The following is a 25,990-nucleotide window of genomic DNA, read 5'->3' as shown; positions in this document are numbered from 1 at the left end:
GAATCGCGCGGTTTTAAATTATAGATTGCGCGTATTGCCCTTTTTTGTAATACGAAATTTTTTCCAATATCTGCCGCTTTGCCCTATAGTAATGATTACATGACATGTAAAAATTATAACGTTAGGGCAATGGTCAATGTTTGGTTTGAAATTCACGAAAATTTGTGCAATCCAATATGCCTAGTGCCCAAGATATAATATTAGTTATCTATACTAATATTATAAAGAGGAAACCTTTGTATTTTTGTATTGAATAGGCTCAAAAACTACTGGACCGATTTCAAAATTTCTTTTACCATTACTTAGAGGAATTCTTCCGAATCCGTATAGGCTATATTTTATCCCGGAAAATAGAAGAAATAAATGTCCACCCGTGCGAAGCCGGGGTGGGTCGCTAGTTAGTAATATAACCAGTCCGCGTTCCACATTGCGTTACGCAGCGTAGCGCAGCTAGATAGGTATTTACTCTACTACATCAAGTTTCCTTGTTTAACTAATTATATAACTAATAATAAATATAGGCACATTTTCCGGAATCATTATCAGAACGGTTGCTAGCACTATGCCCGTGTACTTTTACGGTCTACTAGCAGTGTCTTTAATTTTATTAATTTTAATTCTAAGATTATATTTAAAGTCAAGCGTGAGAAAATGTAAGTGCAAAACGTTGCTGCTCGGTAAAGTAGTGATAGTGACAGGCGCAAATAGTGGAATCGGATACCACACTGCATTTAAATTGGCGGCGAAAGGTGCTAGAGTGATACTTGCGTGCCGAAACGAATTTCGAGCACGTGCAGCATTGGACAAAATCAAACTTGGAACTGGTAATTCTCAAGTTGTCTTCAAAAAACTCGATTTAACCTCATTGCAATCTATTCGTGATTTCGCTGATGATGTTCTGAAGACCGAAACACGTCTCGATATTCTTGTGAACAACGCTGGAGCATGCGCCCTCGAGAACAAGTACACTAATGACGGAATCCTAGAGGGTATGCAAGTTAACCACTTCGGACCGTTTCTACTTACTCAACTTTTAATCCCCATACTGAAAAAATCTCGGCCCAGTAGAATTGTGAATGTCAGTTCATTAATCTATTTGATTGGATTTGTGAATTTAAAAAAGATAAACGAAAAGAGATTGAATAGAATAAACTTGTACGCTGATAGTAAACTGTGCAATCTGGTGATACAACAAGAATTTGCAAGGCGTCTCGAGGAACTGGACGTTGTAGTAAACTCCGCGCATCCTGGAATTATTTTGACGAACATTTTGGGAACATCGCATCCGTTGTTCGAAGCTTTCTTCAAAATTCTATGCTGGATGACTCCAAGGACAGCAGAAGATGGTGCAGAGACGATTGTTCATTTGGCTGTATCAGAAGAATGTGGGAATGTTACGGGAAAGTTCTTTATGGATTGTAAAGTTGCATACCTATTACCTAAAGGGAAGGACCCAGTACTTGCTAAAAAACTTTGGGAATTATCGGAAGATGTGGTGAAGGATTATATTTCATAACATTATGTATGCACAAGTAGTTAATTCCTATTATACCTATAACATAGGTTACATTTTTGTTCCGTTTGCCGTGGAGACTTGTGGCCATGGAGTCTTAGGTTGAAATCTATAGAGCGCACTTTGACTTAGCTTAGACTTTAGTTTCAGTTAAAACGAGACAGATTTATGCCAGCGGCATAACGCTGTCTCGTTTTAACTGTGTCTTAAGTTTTAGCAAAGTCTAAGTGCGTGCATTTCACCGCGATTAATAGCGTCATCTGATGACAGAAGGGCTGGCTTATTTTTTGCGCAACGGATCAGCCTGGCTGTCCAGCGCAGAAATGCAACCAGTATTCTCGGCACCAATCCACGCGGGCATGATTTGTATGGTAATTAGATAAGGCTAGCTTAAGTCTTATTGTAATATGTTCATAATATGAGAATCAAATTACGTTTGTATGGAGCTCGCGACGGAGAGATCAGCTAGTAAATAATAATCTACCTTCAAATAAATAAATAATAAGTTTAATTGTTTGTATTAATATTTGGTGCAGTCTATCAGTCTAGTGTATCTAAATTGTTAACTAAAATCTAACAACAATCAATAGGTTACAAACCTAGCTATAATTGAATCATTTGTCTTTGATGGTGCAGCCTATGATGGGAGCGGGCTAACTTGAAAGGGGTAAGGTAGTTTCATTATACATAGCCATACCGTTCCATTGCGCTCCAAAATCGATGGCCATATCTATGATGATCGGTTTCTAGGACATTTCCAAAATATAATCAAAAATCAAGAAACCCCATTTTTGGGGTTCAAGTACATATCTATTTATGAGCGATATAAAAGATAATAAAACCGGCCAAGCGCGGGTCAGACACTCGCACCGAGGGTCCCGTAGTACCTACAGAAGAAGTAAAATGGTAAGAATCACTTTAGTTAGCGAACCGCAAAACTAATTTTGGTAGATTATTTTGACGATTCAAAAGCACTTGTAAGAATTTAATTGAGTAAAAATATATTGAATTGAATTTTGTTTGTAGAAGTTTATATGAATTTTACTAGTTAGTAGTCATCATTTCGCTCGCTCGAATCGCTCGAATTTTATGAGTTTATCAAATTATCACATAGCAAATTAACAGTGATGTGTTTTTACCATTACATTTCCAGCTAATGATAGCATTTGGTCTGACAGTATGCAGCATTTCCGAAGGCTTTCAATTCGAGCAAATGTCTGGAATGATTGACGCTTTGAGTTCCAAAAACTCCGACATAATATTACTTACTGATGACAATTTATCGTGGATGGGTTCGTACTATTTTTAATGATAGAAAAACTACCAATGTGATTTTTTACTGTAGATATATATTATTTCTGATCTAGGGCTATTTAGCCTTTCTTGATGCGACTAACCTTTAGCTGAAAAATATGGTTACTTAAGCTCTTTAACAATATAGGCTTGCTGTGGGAGTGTGTCTTTACATGTTTCCAGACAACGATCCTATCTTGGCCTGGACTAAAGTTTGTCTCCTTGGTTTTTATTTTGTTTCTATAATGGCTGGACCTATTCCTATTATCGATACTTTAACATCAGAAATATTTCCAATAGAAACCAAATCGTTTTTTGCGGTCATGATGGGATTATCTGGAGGCTGTTTACAGTTTTTAAGTATAAAATTAGTGCCTAATCTGCTACCAGTTATAAGATATCATGGAATTTTCTTGTTGAATGCATTTTTATGTCTTTTATGACACATCGATGGTCTTTTATATAATATGTGGTTCTACTTGTCTGAAACTAAAGGCAGAAGTCTTCAAGAAATAGATTATTATTTCAAGAATTATACGTTTAATTATAGTCAAGAATTATATAAATTGGAACAAACGAATAAAATGCTAAATAATGTTTCCTGAAAAATTGTATATTCTATGCTATTATCAAGATTATATTATCATTACGAGTATAGTATGCAAAGTACCTAATATACTCGTAGCTATGGTAATAGCACAGCAATAGCTAATAGGGAACTTCTAACAAAACGTCGAAACGTCGACGTCACTGCCAGGCGTCAAAATGTTAGTTCATTTGACGCAGGTAGCCCTAATGTAGCCCTATTTTTCTTTATTTCATGTCACCATAGCCTAATATAAAGTGGGCTCTACACTCGCGGCGCGAATGGCCGCGAAAGCCTGCGACAACTGCGAATCACGAGTGTAGATGTTGTTCACGCATTCGCGTTCGCGCTTTGCGCCTTTCCCCGATCAGTGTCGGTTTTTGGTCCGCGACAAAGGGTTTCGTCCATAGTCACGAACAAGACTATGAAGATTTGCGAGTGTGGAGGGCACAGTTCACGCGTGGATCGCGGGATCATACATTCAGGGCGTGAAATAACGGCGCGACTTCACGTGCGAGTGTAGAGCCGGCTTTATATTTGATATACTGTCGATTCAGGATCAAACCGAGAGCTCCCATGGTTCCCTCACCCTAGTTACCGAAATAAATATTTTTGTATTCTGTATTTTTGTTATATCAATTTGAAATCAATTTTGTAGAATAAAAATAAATATTTGTAAAACTATAATAAATGCGAAAGTGTGTCTATCTGCCTGCCAGCCTGTCTGTCTGTTTGTTATCTTTTCGCTTGAAATTTGGTAAATAGTCCTAGGCAGACACTTTAGGTCTACTTAATTTTTTTTAATACGTTTTTCTATTATTATATTCTGTATTCTTATATTTATGTTGTTAATGAAGTTTATGATTTATGCAATTTTGTTTCTTAGTAACCTACGACCCAAAAAGAGGGGTGTTATAAGTTTGACGTGTGTATCTGTGTATCTGTCTGTGGCATCGTAGCTCCTAAACTAAGAAACCGATTTTAATTTAGTTTTTTTTGTTTGAAAGGTGGCTTGATCGAGAGTGTTCTTAGCCATAATTCAAGAAAATCGGTTCAGCCGTTTGAAAGTTATCAGCTCTTTTCTAGTTACTGTAACCTTCATTTGTCGAGGGTGTTATAAATTTTTAATTTACACTTGTGTACAATAATTATAATCCTTTCTTTTTGCTAACGCGTGATGAGTTATTTTTCTTAGCCTGGTTTTGGGACCCTACTTTTGATGTTTTGACTACTAGTCATTTGTGTGGACTTGACCTTAAAATATTTGCAATTAGCGATAATATCAAAATGTCATCGTTAATCTTTTTTTTAGAGTTCCGTACCTCAAAAGGAAAAAAGGAACCCTCATAGGATCACTTTGCTGTTTGTCTGTATGTCTCTCCGTCCGTCCGTTCGTCCATCCGTCCATCCGTCTGTCATGTCTATCTGTCTTTCTATGTCTGTCTGTCGTGTCTATCAAGAAACCTATAGAGCACTTCCGTCGACATAGAATCATGAAATTTGGTCGGTAGGTAGGTGTAGGTGCACAAGCAAAGGGAATAAATCCGATAACCGTGAATTTGTGGTTACATCACAAGAAAAAGTATTCATGAACAAATTATTTAGTATTTTCAATTTTCAAAGTAAGATAACTGTGAGTAAAAATATGAAAAGGTAAAGCCTTACCTGTACATTCTAAACAGATTTTTATTTATTTTTATGCATAATGGTGTTTGATTTATCGTGCAAAATGCGGAAAAATACCCGAGTACGGAACCCTCGACGTGCGAGTCTGACACGCACTTGGCCGGTCTTTTATTTATATATATAGCTTGGCTTAGTTGCATACAAGTAGGTATTCACAACAGTTGTATATTATTATGTCCCTACACGGTTTATGGTTCTGAACGTACCAACTTGGGAGAATTTTGTAAGTAGATATATTCTATTTTTCTTTAGCTCACTCAAAAGCAAAACAAATCGTAGAAAAGTCCTCGGAGAAGTGCGTACGCCTGCCTATGTAGCTCGGATTGGCTTTTGCTCGGCGTGGCGTGGGCTTTAGTTTTATTTTTTGTTTGTTATTTTGAAAAGAACAATTTTTAATTTTTATATTAAATAAATAATTAAAAAAGTATTTTTTTTAAGTTCATCGGTTTTATTAACTAAAAGTCAGAAGAAGCAGAAGATTTGTAATTGTAGAAATTATAAATTCCACGTCACTCGCCACCTGGGTGCCTTGTGCACTTCGGCTGCCCGTTGTGCCAGATCCTTTTTTCCACGCACATGCAAACTGTGGAATCAATTCCCTTCTGCAGTATTCCCATTACATTACAACATAGGGTTATTCAAGGGGCCGATCAACGCATTCCTGAAAGGCCAGCATCCCGGCAACACATAGAGGGTTCCTCTGGTACTGAAAATGTTCATGGACAAGGGTAATCGCTTAATATCAGGTGATCCGCTTGCTCGTTTGCCCCTGCCAGGAATCGAAACCGAGACCTTCTGCTTGTAAGACCACAGCATTCACCACATCCACAAAGTCATCACGCAGTGTTAAACATTAAGAGCCACGATAGCCTGGTGGTTAAGATGTCCGCCTCCCAAAACAAATTCGGAGCTTGAGGGTTTCGGAGATAATAAGTGCGTTCTTAACGGAAGTTTGCCAATCCGCACTTGACCAGCGTGGTGGATTGTGGCCTAAACATGGTCTAGAACCTTCTTAGTCTAAGCGGAGACATGTGCTCTGTAGTGGGGTGATCATGAGTGTTAAAAATTATTTATGATAAGATACTTACCTATCTAATAAACACTGGAATCCGAACACTGGAATACGAACGAATTCCATTCTAAACTTCTTCAACATTCAATATTCTTACTTACCTACGGAACTCTAATTTTGCAAGTAGATAACTACTTCGGAACGAAATCTCTGCATCGATAAGGTTATGATAAAAATTAACAAAAAATAAATTTAATCTTAAGCCTGTAACTAAGTGCCGATTTCACCAAACGTCGAGTGACGTTCAACCGAGGAATAAGTTGGGCGTAATAGACAATTTTTGTATGGAAAACCTGCCATAATTGATTATATTTGCCAAAATTAACGTAATGTCAAACGTTGATTTGCGCTTAATCTAAGGTTAATACATCGACCATTATTTGGATCACTCTTGGATCTATTTTATAAAAATATTTAACTAAGTACGTACCTACATACAAATCTCAAGCTTCTAAACCCAGCGGCTTGAGCCGTTCGTTATATAAGTCAGTTTATCCTTTTATACAGGTATAGTACCTATATTTTGAGAGAGAAGTTTAACCGCCGAATCCAATTCGGCTGGGCAGTGCGCGAGAAGCTTAGAGCTGCAAGTAGGTTCTCTCTTTGAGGTAAGATTTAAGAAAGGACTAATCCCACCCGAGCAAAACCGACGCGGATTTGTTACTTTCGAAAATTAACGAACTATTTTAATGACAGGAGTCAGGACATAAGACTGGAAAAAGCTATTATATCAAGAACGCGTCAAGATGTCCAAGTATGAGAAGTTCCACCCTGAATATAATATGCAGCCCTGGCTGAGGAGCTGTGAAGTGGAAGTCAAGAAACCTATCACCGGAAAAATTACAGGTTCATTTTTTTCTAAAGGGGATTGAATATTACAGTATGACGGCTGGTCTGCCTATGGTGGCTAGACAATTGTACTAATGATGCAACCAACTTTGATAGCTAATATTTCGGAAACTTGACACCTTGGAAGATTTTATCTCATACAATTATAGTTGTTGTACTCATGTTGTACTGTTATCATACTCTATTGATTAATACAGGTTTTATCTGTGGCCGCTATTTTGGAAAAAAGACAAATGGTGATTTTACCTTTATAGGCACTTTTGCCAAAATCTTCAAAGCCCTTTGCTTTCTCTTTCTACCCGACTAAGGGACTAGGGAGTGTATGCATATTGATTGGCAATCATATTATTGTGTGTGTTACATAATAATACGTGTTTGCTAGTCGATTCATCGGTTCTCTAGTAGGTAGTTACATAGTCACCAAATCATGAGATTATTAGTTAGTTGTCATTAGTTTCGTCTGGTTCGAGAAGGTATTTATAACCAAATATCGTACTAGCCATATAATGTGTAGTTTGATAATTGATCGTCCTTAATCTATCAATTTAACCAACGTTTGTCCTTATCATAAACGTCCTTAACTGTACGGGGCCTATAGGTATCTTTTTAAAACATTATGTATAAGATTAGGCTCAATCTGAGCATCCCCATTCCACGCAATCTTGTATGTCCTACGCCTAGAGTGTTTTGCAAATCGAGAAGGAGATCTTGAACGATACTGGATATAGTGACAAGGGAGTTGGTGAGCGAAGCGAGCTGACAACAGTGAAAGAAAGGGCATGGAGGTAAAGCTGAAAAGATCCGGTCAGCGCTTGAGTTGTGTCAAGGTAAAACACAGACGTATAAATTAATATGGATTTTTAGGTAAAATTCCACAATGGTTGCAAGGCACTTTGATTCGAAATGGACCAGGTTCCATCAAGTGTGGCTCCGAGGAGTTCATGCATTTATTTGACGGGCCAGCACTTCTACACAGGTATACTTAAAAAATTATGTTAAGTTTTGTTAAGAATACTATTTCACTTTTAGGTTGGGATTTTTAGGTTTTACTGGCCTTTCTGGCCTGTCACAAGGACAAAGACCTGTTGGAAATAACCGTCCAATACCCATCCTAGCTCTAAAACGACTGGGTCCGACATTTTTTACGCCGAGAGCGAGGGAAACACTGCCCAATTTTTTGATTGGTTTTTCATCGACAAGCTTCCAGTTGATCGACTTAGTTTACCAACGAAAACCTGGGATTGGTCCATTCGGGCAGATCTTAAAACAGTTTGACTTCGTTCCACAAAGGAACCATATCATGGCAATAGACAAAGACATGAGGACATACAGAACTACTGCTGCAGACCTTTGTCCCACGGAGGAATAAAAGTACCTCTACCTTCAATACGACCTAATTCGACACCAAACAAAATCAGCGTAGAGCTCAAAAAATGCTCGTAGGTAGTATAGGCCACTGATTTTCAGTCAGTTAAAAACTTAGTCTTTGAACCTACGCAGATGATTAATTGTCGATCTGTTTGGACATTGTATTGGTGGCAACTCAGAATAATTTTTGGGTGTGGCTCTTCCAACATCAATGGTTGGCAGTAAGTTCACACATCTCCTATAATATAAGAAAAAAAAGCTTATAAAATTGAATTGTTATTTACATACAGGTTTGCCTTGAAAAACGGTCAAGCGACGTACCAGTGCCGCTTCCTGAAGACGGATACCCTCAAAAAGAACAGAAAAGCACAACGCATCGTCGTGTCTGAATTTGGTACGAGATCTGTACCGGACCCGTGCCATACTATCTTTGATAGGTTAGTTAGTCCTTATCTATATTTATAAAAGGAGTAATTAACTAACGCTTTAACCCAGGTTTTAGGTTTACCCAGAGTGCTTCGGCTCTAGAAACTTGAAATTTGGCCTGTTAGTTTTATTTATAACGAAGACCGGAATCTGCAAAGACCGTGCAAAATGCACTTTACACTGGTCTCTGCCTGTAGAGACAATTGAAAGTCCTAAAATTATTCTCAGTGGAAATCTTGTACCTAACCCTGGTTATGGAGTTATGGAGTTGGTATTTAAAATACAGTTCAGCTAGTGGTTTACTCAAAAACTGAAAGGTCTTGAAATTGTTTCTGGTTTGGCGATCCTGGAATAAACTATCTGATTCATTAAAATTGTGTTCCTAGAAAAAATTTCGTTGCAGTTTTATGACAAGTATAATACAGGCGTTGCATTTTATGAAGACCGTTAGGCTTGTATGTGTGAGTGCACACGTAGGTACACATGTTGTAGTGTGCGTGGCGCTCATAGTCGTTTACGTCGTTTACGTTACGCACACAAATGCGTTAACGCTTATCGGTACACGCACTACTACAACCAAGGCTGAGCGGTCATCGTGAAAACGAACATCTATAGACTTAGTTACTTCTTCCAGATTAGCGTCAGTTTTTAACCCCTACAACGCACTCTCGGATAACGCTGGAGTTTCAGTAATCCCATTCGGCGATGAGGTTTATGCATTGACCGAAGTAACCAATGTTTACAAGTAAGATTAGTACTTATATTTTGCTTTATTTTTCGAAAACTAATTAGGAACAACCCCGTTAATGGGAAATAAGTAACAAGGCTGGTGATAAGTAAATTAAATTTTTATATTATTATTTGCAAGTGGTTTACTGTTACTGTACGTTTGAAATGACTGTTTCAGAATAGACCCTGAGACTTTGGAATCGCTAGAGAAGGAAAATTTGTTCGATGCATTGATCGTGTGCCATACAGCGCATCCTCATGTGATGTCAAACGGTGAGAATATTCCGACAGGCAGACGAACAGACGGACGAATAGACTGACAGACGTACAGACGGACGGATGAACGAATTAAAAAACGAACGAACGAAAAAAATATAGCGAGTAGACTGTTCATTACTTCATAATATCTCATTTTTATCAATTTTTCAGGGGATGTTTACAACGTCGGTATAAACGTTGTCAGAGGAATGATGAAACATGTGATCGTGAAGTTCCCCTATAACGAAAAAGGTATGAAATTAATCAGTAGGTACCTGCTACATTATACCCCTGAAATTCAGTCAGTAGAAAATTATTGGGGGTGAAATAATACTGAATGATTTAATTATTTTTTTTAATTTTTAATACTTAGTTATTTGTTTCTTATTACTTTAGGAGACATGTTCAAAATGGCAGAAATCGTCAACACAATAGAGCCCAGATGGCGTCTCAATCCATCTTACATGCACTCTTTCGGTAAGTATTAGGTACTTGTACCAATTCAATCTATCAGCCTGTTTGCGATCACTGCTAGTCATAGACCTTCCTAAGAGCGCGCCACCACACACCATCCCCCGCCTTCTTCATCCAACCACTTTCCGTTACCTTCTTCTTATTTTATACCTTAGATTGAATTTTCAATAATCCTTTCTTAGCGGATGTCTACGTTATACCTAATAGCTATCATTATGCCTTTCAGCCCCATCCGTCTAGTAGGTACTCATAGTTTGCGCTGTGCGTTCATAAATCAGTCATCTTTTCCTTTTATATAGGTATTTGGATCCGATTGGAATTAATCTAAATAAACAAAGTAAAATTATCCTACATTTATTTCGTTCTTGTTGCAGGTGTAACAGAAAATTACTTTGTGATATTAGAGCAACCATTATCCATATCGCTAATAACTATTCTCAAGAATCACTTCTTCAATAATTCATTCTCCAATTGTCTGAACTGGTATCCTGAACATGAGGTACCTATTTGTATACCTTTAAACGGGTGCTAATAATATAATCAACCTTAGCCATTGCAAAACTAAATTATCTTCGAAATATTTCTTCTAAATTATCTTCCAGACTCAAATCGTTCTTGTGGATCGTAAAACCGGCGAGCAAACTCGATATCATACTGAGACTTTCTTCTTCATGCACACAATCAACACTTTCGAAAAAGACGGCAATCTCATCATTGACGTGGTCTCCTACAAAGATGCTAAGATGATCGATGCTATGTACGTGGAGGCGATAAAGGTAGGCTCCAATAACCTTACTTACTACTTAGGCCTTACTAGCTGATACTCGCCTCGCTGATAATAATACAATGGGGAGGGGGGGGGGGGGGGGGGGGGGTTGAGGGAAAGAGAGGTCAAGGATGTATTTTTTCGAAATGCACATTATGTCGTAACTCTACTCTTTTATTCCTTATGAATGATACATTACCTTATCGTAACTACTAGTCGAGGTTCATCAATTATTTAAAAAACTTGAGCTCTTCTCAAAAATCGATTGTGACTTCGTTCCTTGGGATTTAGGTACTATTTTAAAATCTCGTGGGAAATCTGAATTTTGAGGATAAAATCCATACTAATATTATTAATGCGAAAGTGTGTCTGTTTGTCTGTCTGCTACCTTTTCACGGCCTAACAGTTAAACCGATTCTGACAAAATGTGGTACAGGGTTAGCTTATAGCCCGAGGGGCTACTTTTTATCCCGGAAAATCAAAGAGTTCCCACGGGATTCCCAAAAACCCATCCGCTTAACCAATTTGTATGAAATTTGGTACCGAGGTAGCATAGCGTCTCTGTAATTGACATAGGCAACTTTTTATCCCGGAAAATCAACGGATCCACGCGGATGAAGTCGCGGGCATCCTCTAGTGTAACTACATCCACTTTGGCAAGCTATACTTATCTGTATCGGTTCGTCATAATTGGCTAAACGAACGGGCTGGAAAAAGCTAACAGACAGACACATTTTCGCATTCATAATCACACTAATATTATAAAGGTGAAAGTTTGTATGTGTGTGTGTGTGTGTGTGTGTGTGTATGTTTGTTACTCCTTCACGCAAAAACCACTGGACGGATTTGGCTGAAATTCCGAATGGAGATAGATAATATCCTGGATTAGCACATAGGCTACTTTTTATCCCGGAAAATCAAAGAGTTCCCACGGGATTTCAAAAAACCTAAATTCACGCGGGCGAAGTCGCGGGCATCGGCTAGTCACACTAATATTATAAAGGCGAAAGTTTGTATGTGTGTGTGTGTATGTTTGTTACTCCTTCACGCAAAAACCACTGGACGGATTTGGCTGAAATTCAGAATGGAGATAGATAATATCCTGGATTAGCACATAAGCTACTTTTTATCCCGGAAAATCAAAGAGTTCCCACGGGATTTCAAAAAACCTAAATTCACGCGGGCCAAGTCGCGGGCATCGGCTAGTAATGTATATATTTTTGGTCGCTGCGATAATTATTTTCTCAAGTTATTGAAATACTGTAGGATTTGCACAATAACCCTAACTACGGACAATGGTGTCAAAGTCGCCCCAAGCGCATCACAATCCCGCTGGACGCCCCTCCCGACACCAGGGTGGAGATCAAACTGATAGCGGAAGTTGGCCTTGAAGTACCTAGGATACACTATGATCTTCATAATGGTATGAGTTTTATATACTACTTCCTACAGTTATCATCTTATTGCTAAACATATCTTCGAAAAATGATATTCTTTTCTTTTACTCTCCGTTTAACGAACAATTTATATAACACAATAAAATACCAGGTCCCTTCAATTTCGCTATACCTATAGGTAGATGTTACACTGTATTTTATATTTTTCAGGACGTCCATATAAATATTTTTATGGAATTGGATCAGAGGTGCATTCTAAATATGCTGGTTCAGTAAGTAATTTTTTTTATATGGGTAGGCTTTTATTCTGATAATATCATAAATCATAATATTTATCTACCGTACTTAAACTATATTAAGTATAGCTATTATAACTAGATATTATCTATCTCCATTCCAAATTTCAGCCAAATCCGTCCAGTAGTTTTTGCGTGAAGGAGTAACAAACATACACACACACACACACATACACACAAACTTTCGCCTTTATAATATTAGTGTGATAGTGTGATTAGCGTATCAAGATCGTTTTGTACTTTTTTGGTCATGCTTGAAAAATCGTTAAATTTTACATCGCCATGTTTTAATTGGCTTTGAGAGATTAGAACCTAGTTATGATACTATTAATTCTGAAACATCTATTAATTCTATATCGATAATTCGCACTTATTCATCTGTTAATTTTTAGATTATCAAAATAGATGCGAACACGGGAGAAGTCAAAACATGGCACGAGTATGACGTATTCCCAGGTGAACCTATGTTTGTTCCTCATCCAAACGCAAAGGTATGAAAAATTGATAAAATTAGATGATGCCTGCGACTTCGTCCACTTGGATTCAATTTTTTTTAAATATCATAGAACCTTTATGAATTTCCGGAATACAAAAAACATAATATGCCCGTCTCCAGGGTGCAAGCTATCTTTGTAAATACGATAAAGATTATGACAGCAACTTCTTTCAGGTCTCTCTATTATCTGTCTCTGTAATTTATATTACAGTGATCGATTTCTGTAATATTTCTTCTGTCTGAAGAAAAGGCTTATTGATAAAATTATAGAAACATTTAATATTATATCTATTTAGGAGGAAGATGACGGGGTTTTGCTGAGCGCACTGCTGTGGGGTAAGGACGACCACGCAATAACACTTCTAGTGTTAAATGCTAAGGATTTGAAGGAAATCGCGCGGACAACCTTCAAGACGCCTTCACCAGCGCCCAACGGTTTCCACGGCTGGTACTGGCCAGAGCAGAAAGTATAAAGCATCCAATTAACGTCCAACCCAATGCTTTTAGAGAATGTCGACCAACAAACTTATTAAATAAAAAAGTGCAGTATAAATTATTGTTGTTTGTTTGGGTCTGAAGTTCTTTTATAAATCTTTTCTTTTTTAACCTCCGACCCAAAAAGAGGGGTGTTATAAATTTGACGTGTGTATCAGTGTATCTGTCTGTTGCATCGTAGCTCCTAAACTAATGAACCGATTTTAATTTAGTTTTTTTTTTTGTTTGAAAGTTGACTTGATCGAGAGTGTTCTTAGCTATAATCCAAGAAAATCGGTTCAGCCGTTTGAAAGTTATCAGCTCTTTTCTAGTTACTGTAACCTACACTTATCGGAGGTGTTATAAATTTTAATTTACACTTGTATTTTATTAAATATAAATAAACACATAACACCGGTATTACAAAGAAGCCTATGTCTGTCTTCAGGAAGCCAACTATTTCTATATCTTTTAGTGATTGAGATTACCTATAATGATTATACGAAACAGAGTAGGTGAATGATTTTACAGAGTGTTATTAGAACGCTAGGCAAAATGAAGACAGGTGATAGTAGGTATTGATGGTTACTAATAAAATATCACAAAAAAAAACGCGAAGAAAAATATATCCTGTATTTTTAAAAGTTCGTAATGTATTGCAAATAATACATCTGACTGATGCTAGAGGTCAACGGACTTGCGTAGATATGTGCCGCGGGTTTTGCATGCTATAACTATATACTAAAACTACAAGTAGGTATAAGGTAAATTGTTACTGGTATTGGAGTAGTGTTTCTTATAATTTTTGCTTTTTGGTATTCTGACCCACAGTTGACCCGTCATATTCTGTGTGGACTTGACCTAAAATATTCGCAATTAGCGATAATATAAAAATGTTATCGTTAATCGTTATTTTATTTATGGATATGTTATAATTTCGAGTTCGTAACGACAAAGCTTGGCTTAGTTGGGTACAAGTAGGTTTTCGCAACGGTTGTACCTGTCCGTTTATAGTTTATGGTTTTGAACGTGCTTCGGAGGATTTCGTAAGTAGGTACATTCTATTTTTCTTTAACTGACTTAAAAGGTAAAGTTTAATTTACTTCTCGCAGAATTACGTAAAAGCAATGCGCTTTGCCCAGCGCGACCTTTAAAGACTTTCAAGCTAAAAGTTCTAAGTTAGGTAAACGTATATACATAAACATTTTAACCTTGAAGCGAGTAGCTATAATTTGTTTACTTTTTATTTCTGCCAAATAAAAAACAATGTAAGTACTTAGCTTTATTTCTCAAAGCTATTAGAATAGAATAGAATATATTTTTAATCCAATAAACTTTTACAAGCGCTTTTGAATCGTCATAACAACTTACCACGCACTGGTTCAGCTAAAATCCATACTAACGAATTTAATTTCAACTCTTACTTACGGAACTCTAATAGGAAATACCATGCTTAGGGTGCCTTGCCACCAGAGATATGCTATGCTATGAAGATGTGAAATCTACGCTACGAAAATATGTGACCGTTTCCACCAATTCTAAGCTATGTAGCAATGCGAGGAAGATGCGCTATGAAGATGCGACGCCGCAAAGTAGCTGCGCGAAAAGATGCGCATACTGTAGGTTAGTATTCTGCACTGCACCACTGTCGACGGCCCATAGCAGGCATCCATAGCACGCATCCATAGCACGCATCCTTTCATATAAAAACATATCTTAGTTGAATCCGTTTCCACCAGTGCTAAGCTATATGCACCAATGAATATGATTGGTGGGTATCAAACGCATCCATAGCAACGTAGTATAGCACATCTCTGGTGGAAAAGCAGGTAGGTATATATATAGATACCTACTTCCGAGCGAAATCTCTACATCGATTACAGCTATGGAATTATGATAAAAAATATCAAAATCAAATCGGCCTTATCGGCTTTCGATGACCTTCCTAGCGCAGTATTGTTGTTAAGTGCGAGGTCTGGTGTTCAATTCCCGCCAGGGATTATTTAGAAAATGATTTGTACATATTGCCTCGAGTCTGGTCTGGTGAAAGATTTCGGCTGTGGATTACCACCCTACCACCCTACCCTACCACTTACCACCCTAGTAGTAAAGCGTACAGTGTAAACAGATGGACCGTGAAAAGCCAGCAGACAGACAGACAAGTCCAATACTTTCGCATTTACATTATTTAGTATGGATAGCACTAGTCAATTCGAACCCATATAATAAATGCAAAAGTGCCTTGGTTTATTGGTTTGTTAGTTTGCCCTTCAAGCGAGCCGCAACAGAGCAATCTATTGGCGTGATTTTTTTACATAGATATAGTTAAAACCTTGGAGAATGATAGGTTAATTTTTATCCCGGAAAATCAAAGAGATCCCACGGGGTTTTAAAACCTAACGTGGACAATGTCTAAGGACTATTTACCATGCGGACGAAGTTGCGAGCATCAGCAATCGGACTGAAAGGATAGAAAAACTGAATGACATAATAATACCTAATTACTTAGTTACTATCAACGTGCAACTCAAACTACTGCACTGCCACGCTGCTGGGTTTAGAGACTCGACCCATTTATGTAGAAGTGCATTAAGAAAGGATTTCCCTAAGATTAGAGGGTAAGATCTTGCTAATGACTGTTTTGGTGTAACTATCGAAGCGACATAGTCACCACGTGACTAAACTTCCAAATAAGGAGAAAAAACAAACTCCATCCGAAGTAGAGTCGGATTTGCACATGAAGGGTACAAGAAATAACACTTTTTTTTGTGACGTAACCAAAATTCACGGGTTTTGGATTTTTTCCTTTACTTGTGCTATAAGACCTACCTACCTGCCCGATTTCATGATTCTAGTTCAACGGGAAGTACCATATAGGTTTTGATGCCCTTGACGAGTCTTGACAGACACGACAGACAGACAACGAAGTGATCCTATAAGGGTTCCTTTTTCCTTTTGTGATACGGAATCCTAAAATTATTATTTATTGACAGGACATAAAGTTGGAAAAAGCTAATAAGTACAAGTCAAAATGTCCGAGTGTGAAAAGCTGCACCCTGAATATGATATGCAGCCCTGGCTGAGGAGCTGCGAGGTTGAAGTCAAGAAACCTATCACCGGAGAAATAAAAGGTTCGCATTTTTATCTTGTTTTCTCTTTTTACCGTGTGTTTGTTTGTCAGCTTTGTACCCTTGTAGTTGCAAATTTTTTTTTTTAGGAATTATTAAGTACTAGCTGATACCCGCGACTTCGTTCGCGTGGATGTAGGTTTTTTAAAATTCCCGTGGGAACTCTTTGATTGTCCGATAAAAAGTAGCCTATGTGCTAATCCAGGGTATAATCTATTGCCATTCTAAATTTCAGCCCAAACCGTCCAGTAGTTTTTGCGTGAAGGAGTAACAAACATACACACACACACACACACACACACACACACACACACACACACACACACACACATACAAACTTTCTCCTTTATAATATTAAGTGTGATGCTCATCATGACTAATATCCCCATTTCCCCTCTCACTGAGCATTAGCTCGTACTAGGAGTAGGTATGACAAAAGTGCGACGAGTGGAGTTTAAACCGCCAACCTTTCGGATTTCAGTCTGGTGAAACGGGGACAGCGCTAATTGAATAAAATTATTAAAAATTGTCCCCGTTTTCTATTCCCGTTCAACGGGGACTTCAACTAAGATAATAGTTTCTAAGCAATGGTTTCTAGGGTTCCCTACCTCGAAAGGAAAAACGGAACCCTTATAGGATCACTTTGTTGCCTATCTGTCTGTCTGTCTGTCAAGAAACCTTACTTCTACGTAAGGTACTTCCCGTTGACCTAGAATCATGAAATTTGGTAGGTAGGTTGGTTTTATAGCACAAGTACAGGAATAAATCTGAAAACCGCGAATTTGTGGTTACATCATTAAAAAAAAATGTTTCAATTTTCAAAATAAGAAAACTATACGAACACACGCTTTACTGTACAGAGATGTACAGTAAAGCCCTTTCATATTATGAAATGGCTTTACCAGTACATCCTAAAACAGTTTTTTTTGTATACTAATTTTTTAATTTATCGTGCAAAATGTTGGAAAAAATACCCGAGTACGGAACCCTCAGTGCACGAGTCTGACTCGCACTTGGCCGGTTTTTTTATTGTTTAGTGTTCAAATAAGAATCAAACTTTGATTTTTGTAGCGCGCTCTTAAGAAACACCTCTCTGTGATTTAAATACATATTAGAAAATTAGATTAATACCTACTTAATAAATAGGAAGGTATTTTATCGACGCACGTAGAGACCTGGCATATCGATCATAATAATATTATCGATTTAATAATTATAATAATATCTTGATAAATAGGTTTTTGAACTTTAAAAATTCGCACTCTTGGACCTACTTACTCTTATCAAGGATTACGATCAATTTTTGTATAATATAGATAGTATATAATATATAATAATAGATTTTGTAAATCAGCACGAATCGAAAATACCTACTTATAGCTTGTGCTATGTACCTATTTACCTAAAAGTAGATAAAAAACAATTTTATCTAAACGAGATTCTACAAAGCCTAGTTTATATTATCTACTTAGATTGATCACGACTAGACATAGTTGTCTTTTTGAAATAAGAAATGAATAGGTAATTAATTATCACATAATAAGGAATCAAGTTATTACTAGTAATTATCATCAATTCATTATTTATTGAAAAGATAATTCTTACCTTGATTTCTATTACCAACCGGACTTCATAAAATGGTAGTCCTTCCATGTAATTTGTCTAAATAATATTTAATTGTATTGAATTTGCCATACCTACTTCATGTTTCAAAGGGGTATTATTTTTTGCTTAGAGAATACAGTAAAGAAATGAAGTTTTTTTCTGTTACTATTTGATGCCCGCGACTTCGACCGTATGGATTTAAGTTTTTCAAATCCCGTGGAAGTTATTCGCTTTTTCGGGATAAAAAGTTGCCTAAGCCAATTTCCGGAACTCAAGCTCCTCTGTACCTACCCGTATAAATCAGTTAATTTTCCGGGATAAAAAGAAGCTTATGTCCGTCCCCAGGATGTGTAACTCTGTACCGAATTTCATCAAAATCGGTAAAATAACTAAACTATAAACTAAACTAAAAAATAAGAACTGTTGGGCCGTTAAAATCTAGCAGACAGACAAACACACTTTTGCATTTATAATATTAGTGTGGATGATATTGTAAAAAATATCACATTGTATTTAGTTATGAAAATATGCATGTAAGCATATTAATCTATCTATTCTATACTTATAATAAAATTGTAGAAAAGTGGTGTCTGTACAATGGAAATATATAAAAAAAAGTAGCAGGGGTTGTTATTATATCGATGCCGAACCCGAAATTGTAATTAATTTTTTTTTGTCTGTTTGTCTGTTTGTCTGTGTGTTTGTGCACGCTAATATCAGAAACGGCTTATTCGATTTAGATACGGTTTTTATTAATATATTATAGTAAGCTTCACTTAACATTTAGTGTTTATTTCATGTCAATCGGTTCATAAATAAAAAAGTTATGTCAATTTAAAGAATCACGGCGAACATTTTTAACGTACAGAGTACGTGTACTACACGCCTCGCCCGAAAAGTCACTATTCCACGCGAACGAAGTCGCGGGCACAGCTAGTCATAAAATAAAATAAATACTTACCTAAATAAATACCTACACAAAGTTAGTGTGTTAGTAACAATAATTCCAATAGCTAGCAAAAAATCCTTATGCACTAACATTAATGAGCATAAGATTATCTGCGTTACGATAGACTAAAATCTAGATGCTACCCGTGACTTCTTCCGCGTGTATTTAGGTTTTAAAAATCCCCAGAAAACTCCTTGATTTTCCAGATTAAAAAATATCCCATATCTGTCCCCAAAATCAAGCTATACCTATCAACTATATGCTATATAGCTATATGTACTTTTGGTCAAGATGCTTTCAGTGGGTGAGCTGTGTGAAGAGACAGACGCGCACACTTCCCCATTTTACTGACTGACTGAGGCCCACAGATTAGATCACGCGGACTTTTCTTTCAAACTTCCCAGGATATAAAGTACCCTTTATCTGTTCCCAGGATGTAAGCTATCTCTTGCCAAATATCTATTGTCGAAATTGATTCAGCGGCTGAAACGTGAAAGGTTTTACAAACAAAATATCATATTACGCTGCTTTCACTATAATATTACTATGGGGTAATTTTTTAGGTACAATTCCAAAATGGTTGCAAGGCACTTTCATCCGCAATGGACCAGGCTCTATCAAGTGTGGCGACGAGGAGTTCGTGCATGTATTTGACGGACCAGCACTTTTACACAGGTATATGAAAATAAAAAAAGTTCGGTTTCTTTCTTAGGGTTCCCCTCGTATGACCTTAAAGCTTTCAGCTGAAAAATTATTATTATTACAGGTTCGCATTGAAAAACGGTCAAGCGACATACCAATGTCGCTTCCTAAGCACGGATACCCTCAAAAAGAACAGGAAAGCACAACGCATCGTCGTTTCTGAATTCGGTACGAGATCTGTACCGGACCCGTGCCATACTATTTTTGATAGGTTAGTAGATTTTAGCTCTAAAAAGTTAGAGGTGCGAGTCCAGGATCGAACCCCAGACCTCCAGAAGAGGAGGCATTACCATGATAGGTATAGAATATTATCTATATCATTTGACTCAAAGTCTAAAGAGAAAGAGGAAAGTTTTAATGCGTCCTGCCTGTGATGATGTATGGCGCAAAAACGTGGACACTGACAGGTGCCCTGGTCCACACGTTCAAAGGCGCTCAGCGTGCTATAGAGTGAGTTATGTTGGAGGGACAAATACCGTAACAAAGAAATTCGTAGGAGAATCAAAGTAACCGACATAGCTCAACGAATTAGCAAGCTAAAGTAACAATGAGCCGGGTATGCGGCAGAATCGATGGCCACCGGGGCAGACGTGTTCTGGAGTGGAGACCGCGTACCAGTAAGTGCAATGTGGGTCGATGTCCATCCCGCTGGACTGGCGACCTTAAGAAGTAAATGGATGAGGAAGGCGGAGGGCCAAGTGTGGTGACGCTCTCTCGGAAAGGCCTATGCCCAGCAGTGGACACAAACAATGATTGATTGAAACGTTATTGATCATAACCTTAAATCGGTTTGACATAGTTTATTCCATCGCTTCTTCTGCTTGAGGTCTTTTGTATTTTATGCTCAAGTTAAGAGATAAGTTACAAAAATAAACATTTTTCTTTCTTTCTTTCCTTATTGGTTGTTCCAGATTGGCGTCAGTTTTCAGCCCCTATAACAGCATCACGGATAACGCTGGAGTGTCAGTATGCCCATTCGGCGATGAGGTTTACGCCATGACCGAAGTGACCAATGTTTACAAGTAAGATTCTTCTTCGTTCCCCTTCATTCACTTTCGTTCGTTCCTTTCCCGTTTGAATACTAAACTAGATGACGCCCGCGTCGATGTAGATGTTTCTTTAGATTTTTTGATTTTCCAGACTAAAACTAGTTTACATTCAGTGACGATGGAGTATTTTAAATGTACCCGTCTTCCTTTGTATGTCGGAGCTGGAATTTGCTGTAAAGTCCAAAAAGTGGACCTTTATAACACTTATACCTAGGTAGTAGGTACATCCCTACACTATTTATTAGTAGTAACAAACGATATTGAATCTTTGCAAAAATGTGGTTTATCTTTCTGAAATTGACGTTTGAAATCTGTTTTAGAATTGATCCAGAGACTTTGGAATCGCTAGAAAAAGAAAATTTGTTCCATGCATTGATCGTGTGCCACACTGCGCATCCACACGTGATGCCAAACGGTGAGTTTAGGCGCAGCGCACATTCGTAGAGCGGAGTGGAGGTCTTCATAACGACTCGCTCAAACTTACTTTTATTTACTTTAGCCGGTGGAAGTGTGGGGCATGCTGCGTCGTTTGAGTCTCCTACAAGCTCAATTTTCAGTATACCAATTTAACTTTACACTTTTGTTTACTCTGCTACTTGGCCAGCGTTCAAACGGCCCTCCGAGTTCACAGAAATTTTTCACGAGTTCGTTTCCGCGATTAGCTTTTTGCAGGGTTGTTACATTGAAGTTTTAAGTAAATATCTCCCACGGGTATCACTCTATACCTACTATTTTTTTTACAGCACTATGTATTTTTTTCAGGGGATATATACAATGTTGGTATAAACATAGTCAGAGGAATGATGAAGCATGTTATTGTGAAGTTCCCGTACAGTGAAAAAGGAAACATGTTTAAAATGGCAGAAGTCGTCCACACAATAGATCCCAGATGGCGTCTCAATCCATCTTACATGCATTCTTTCGGTAACTATTAGATATGAATACAATCCATCAGCTTTCATGTGTCTAATGCTTGACATAGGAGCGCGCCAACAAACACGGACCTCCTCCTTCCATAAATGAATTAGGCCTGCCTTTGCCTGGGAAAGTCAGGGTACGTTTCGACTAAAGCGGACACGAGCGGAGCGGAGATGTGTGCGCTCCGACCATTTAGATTATTAAAACATATTCTGATACTAAAATAGCCTGATTGGTCCATACTTTATATTGAACATGTCTCCGCTCTACTTCGCTCCACTCAGCTTCAATGCAAACGCAGGGTGCGTTTACTCGGGTGGTGCGTACCGTGCACTCCCCTGGTAAGCGAAAACATTTAAATTACGTTGTAAACAAAATTAGTTAAACTAAATAATCTACATTTAGTTTGTTCTTGTTTCAGGTGTGACGGAAAACTATTTTGTGATAATAGAGCAACCATTATCCATATCGCTAGTCACTATACTGAGGAATCACGTGCTCAACCATCCCTTCTCGACTAGTCTGAACTGGTATCCTGATTATGAGGTACTTATATACTTTTAAAACCAATACTAATATCATAACGAGGTATTTGCTAGTTTGTGTATAGAGGGTAATCTCCGGAACTAATATTGCAAATAAAATATGTGACTAACACTAGAGGTCAACGAATGTTCCATAAATAGGCCACTCGAAGTCAATGCCGCGTCGTAGGTGGGGCATTGACCCGAGTTTTGCACGCTATACAATGCGGGTTTTAAAAATACTAAATCACAAACTACAAGATGAGGCAAATAGTTATATTGGCATTGGATTGTGTATAAAAATAATGCTAAGTTTTTGCCAGCGTATGGCACTACCTATTTGGCACTACATACCTCACTCGCATGCTAAATGATTTATCAAACACGCTGTATATAACAATATTATAATTTATAGTACTTTTTATGTGCCGAAATAATAAACTAAATTTTTCCAGAATCAAATCGTCCTTGTGAATCGTAGCACTGGTGAAGTGATTCGGTATCGTACTGAGACGTTTTTCTTTATGCACGTAATCAACACTTTCGAGAAAGACGGCAATCTCATCATCGACGTAGTCTCCTACAAAGATGCTAAGATCATCGACGCTATGTACGTGGAGGCTATAAAGGTAGGATCCAATAAAATATATCATAACTACTACTTAGTTAGTCCTGTCTACACCAATGGTGCTGAAACGTGGGCACTGACCAAACGACCTTGTCCACAAGTTCAAAGTCACTCAGTGAGCTATGGCTATGTTAAAGTTTCCCTGAGGTATAAGATCCGAAATGAGGATACCCACAGGAGAACAAAGATCATAGCCAAACAATTAGCAAGCTGAAGTGGCAGTAGGCAAGCCATACCTGGTGGCGATGGTCGTTGGAGCCGGAAGTGTGAAGTGAGAGTGAAGACCACGTATAAGCAAGCGTAGTGTGAGATGTCCTCCAGCACGATGGACTGACTGAACGATATAATGAGGCTGGCGAGAAGTGGCTGAATGAGGAAGGCTGAGGACTGGGTATGTTGGTGCTCTTTAGGGAAGGCCTATGTCCAACAGTGGACATCCACAGGCTGATGATGATGATGATTATATATTATAGAAGCAGGCGTTATTTTGCGGAAGTCCATGATATACAAGGATAATCCGCCAAACCAACGAAATCTGTATGGTACGCAGTACCACACAAATTCCAACCGGAGCATCCTCAGGAGATGTAGACCTCACAATGTCTAATTGCAAAGTCTTTGCAAAGTCTTTTGCAAAGTTGAGGATGCTCCGGTGTCGGGGCGAAACGCGCGTCGAGTGGTGTTGGAATTTGTGTGGTGCTGCGTACCATACAGATTTCGTTGGTTTGGCGGATTATAGCAAATTAAGCTTTTATATCATCCTTGTAGATGGTGATTATTACTTAGTTGATACCCAAAATAGGCCAAATCATCAACCCATGATCAACCCATCGCCGTCCCACTACTGAGCACAGGCGTCGCTGCGGTTGATTTTATTATTCTCCACATAAAATGTAGCTCCTTGTTGTAAATTGTGTTGTTCACACCAAACTATATTAGCTATTAAAAATACCTACTGAAAATTTTACAGGATTTGCACAATAACCCTGACTACGGGCAATGGAGTCAAAGTCGTCCCAAGCGCATCACAATCCCGCTAGACGCCCCTCCCGACACCAGGGTGGAGATCAAACTGATAGCAGAAGTCGGTCTTGAAGCCCCCAGAATATATTATGATGTTCACAATGGTATGAGTTTTATATACAAGTAAGTACTTACACACTGAAATTATAAAAACCTACTAAGGATATTATTTTGTATTTTTCAGGACGTCCATATAAATATTTTTATGGAATTGGATCAGAGGTGCATTCCAAATACGCTGGCTCAGTGAGTATTTTTGACGTTTTTAGGGTTCCGTATCTCGAGAGAAAACAAAGATTGGTAGACTACAAGCAAATTCGAGACAGATAAGAAAGACAGATTTTTTTGAAAATCCTTTTGGAATTCATTAAATTCTTACTGAAGCTCTACGCCGGTCGCCGAGAGAGAATTTAAATCTCAACTTTCTAGAACCAACATATTATGTATTAATAATAATTTGATAGTTAATGTGAATATTCAGTCAAGTTTTATTCTTTGTAGATTATCAAAGTAGAAGCAAATACAGGAGAAGTCAAAACATGGCACGAGTATGACGGATGCCCAAGTGAACCTATGTTTGTTCCTCACCCCGATGCGAAGGTAAAAAAATGTATTAATGATAATATAAATAAACTTATACAGGATGTAAACAGAACGCTTATCGAACACTAAGCACTCAATCCAATACCGCTAACCGTTTACTTACTTACTTACTATACTTGTAATTTTAGTAATTTAGTATTTTTCAAACCTGCAATGTAAAGCGCGCAAAGCTTGGGATCAGCACTTATTCACGCAACGTTGGTTGACCTCTAGCGTCAGTCAGCTGTTTTATTTGCAATACATTGACTTTTTAAAAATACAGTGTCTTCGTTTTTGCTAGCGTTCTAATTACTACCTGTATAATTGTATTGTATATTATTCGATCATCAATGTGTAACAAGTGTAAATTAAAAATTTATAACACCCCCGACAAAGTATATGAGTTTTCCAAAACATCATTTTCAAATAAATAATTATGTATCTAGGCAACGTCCATCTTGACAGCTTGACATTCGTCAATTGACATAATATTATGAACTTAGTTGGGATATCTAACCTTCTTTTCTACAAGAAAACTAGAAAAGAGCTGATAAGTCTTAAACGGCTGAACCAATTTTTTTGGATTATAGCTAAGAACACTCTCGATCAAGCCACCTTTCAAACAAAAAAAAGTAAATTAAAATCGGTTCATTCGTTTAGGTGCTACGATGCCACAGACAGATACACAGGTACACAGATACACAGATACACAGATACACAGATACACAGATACACAGACACACAGATACACAGATACACACGTCAAACTTATAACTCCCCTCTTTTTGGGTCGGGGGTTAAAAATATGCTGTGGTTGTCAAAAAGTATCTGTGAGAAATTTGTGCACATCACTATACTTACTATACTTACTCACTATACTTACTCGCTATACTTACTCACTATACTTACTCACTATACTTACTCACTATAATTACTCACTATACTTACTCGCTATATTTACTCACTATACTTACTCACTATACTTACTCAATATAGGAGGAAGATGATGGGGTTCTGCTGAGCGCAGTACTGTGGGGTAAGGACGACCACGCAATAACACTTCTAGTGTTAAACGCTAAGGATTTGAAGGAAATCGCGCGGACAACCTTCAAGACACCTTCACCAGCGCCCAACGGTTTCCACGGCTGGTACTGGCCAGATAAGTACATATAAAGCCAACCAACATATTATAAACACCG

At 37.8% G+C, this 25,990-nt stretch overlaps 3 protein-coding genes and 1 long non-coding RNA gene across 4 annotated transcripts; 3 read left to right on the top strand and 1 right to left on the bottom strand.

The window, feature by feature from the left end:
• The first annotated feature begins 425 nt into the window (after nucleotides 1-425).
• LOC123869308 (carotenoid isomerooxygenase-like) lies at nucleotides 426-13,699 on the top strand. The gene is made up of 14 exons (XM_045912175.1): nucleotides 426-458; nucleotides 6,847-6,996; nucleotides 7,864-7,975; nucleotides 8,658-8,804; nucleotides 9,428-9,538; nucleotides 9,701-9,795; nucleotides 9,952-10,032; nucleotides 10,177-10,257; nucleotides 10,629-10,753; nucleotides 10,857-11,030; nucleotides 12,287-12,443; nucleotides 12,628-12,689; nucleotides 13,106-13,204; nucleotides 13,506-13,699. The coding sequence occupies exons 2-14, from the start codon at nucleotides 6,897-6,899 to the stop codon at nucleotides 13,680-13,682; spliced, it is 1,521 nt and encodes a 506-aa protein (XP_045768131.1). The 5' UTR covers nucleotides 426-458; nucleotides 6,847-6,896; the 3' UTR covers nucleotides 13,683-13,699.
• LOC123869312 (retinol dehydrogenase 14-like) lies at nucleotides 552-1,627 on the top strand. Its single transcript, XM_045912178.1, has one exon. The coding sequence runs from the start codon at nucleotides 563-565 to the stop codon at nucleotides 1,514-1,516; it is 954 nt and encodes a 317-aa protein (XP_045768134.1). The 5' UTR covers nucleotides 552-562; the 3' UTR covers nucleotides 1,517-1,627.
• LOC123869314 lies at nucleotides 9,239-25,987 on the bottom strand. Its single transcript, XR_006796860.1, has 3 exons — nucleotides 25,976-25,987; nucleotides 14,949-14,958; nucleotides 9,239-9,409 (listed from the first exon to the last, which is right to left on the bottom strand). It is a non-coding gene; the product is annotated as an uncharacterized LOC123869314 (long non-coding RNA).
• Nucleotides 16,240-25,984, top strand: LOC123869313 (carotenoid isomerooxygenase-like). Its single transcript, XM_045912179.1, has 13 exons — nucleotides 16,240-16,301; nucleotides 16,677-16,814; nucleotides 19,929-20,040; nucleotides 20,132-20,278; nucleotides 20,979-21,089; nucleotides 21,437-21,531; nucleotides 21,879-22,040; nucleotides 22,456-22,580; nucleotides 23,014-23,187; nucleotides 24,157-24,313; nucleotides 24,394-24,455; nucleotides 24,711-24,809; nucleotides 25,788-25,984. The coding sequence occupies exons 2-13, from the start codon at nucleotides 16,715-16,717 to the stop codon at nucleotides 25,962-25,964; spliced, it is 1,521 nt and encodes a 506-aa protein (XP_045768135.1). The 5' UTR covers nucleotides 16,240-16,301; nucleotides 16,677-16,714; the 3' UTR covers nucleotides 25,965-25,984.
• Nucleotides 25,988-25,990: the final 3 nt, after the last annotated feature.

Source organism: Maniola jurtina, chromosome 11, assembly GCF_905333055.1.
Source record: "Maniola jurtina chromosome 11, ilManJurt1.1, whole genome shotgun sequence".
In the NCBI taxonomy this organism is placed as follows: Eukaryota; Metazoa; Arthropoda; class Insecta; order Lepidoptera; family Nymphalidae; genus Maniola; species Maniola jurtina.
Note: the sequence above shows the minus strand (reverse complement) of the source record. Positions and strands in the feature narration are given on the sequence as shown.

Excerpts from the sequence above, each read along its gene's own strand:
- LOC123869312 (XM_045912178.1), top strand. The coding sequence starts at position 563 with ATGCCCGTGTACTTTTACGGTCTACTAGCAGTGTCTTTAATTTTATTA.
- LOC123869308 (XM_045912175.1), top strand. The coding sequence starts at position 6,897 with ATGTCCAAGTATGAGAAGTTCCACCCTGAATATAATATGCAGCCCTGG. Across the intron at positions 11,031-12,286 it reads TGTACGTGGAGGCGATAAAG|GATTTGCACAATAACCCTAA; the intron begins GTAGGCTCCAAT and ends GAAATACTGTAG. Across the intron at positions 12,444-12,627 it reads ACACTATGATCTTCATAATG|GACGTCCATATAAATATTTT; the intron begins GTATGAGTTTTA and ends TATATTTTTCAG.
- LOC123869313 (XM_045912179.1), top strand. The coding sequence starts at position 16,715 with ATGTCCGAGTGTGAAAAGCTGCACCCTGAATATGATATGCAGCCCTGG. Across the intron at positions 16,815-19,928 it reads TATCACCGGAGAAATAAAAG|GTACAATTCCAAAATGGTTG; the intron begins GTTCGCATTTTT and ends GTAATTTTTTAG. Across the intron at positions 21,090-21,436 it reads GAAGTGACCAATGTTTACAA|AATTGATCCAGAGACTTTGG; the intron begins GTAAGATTCTTC and ends AATCTGTTTTAG.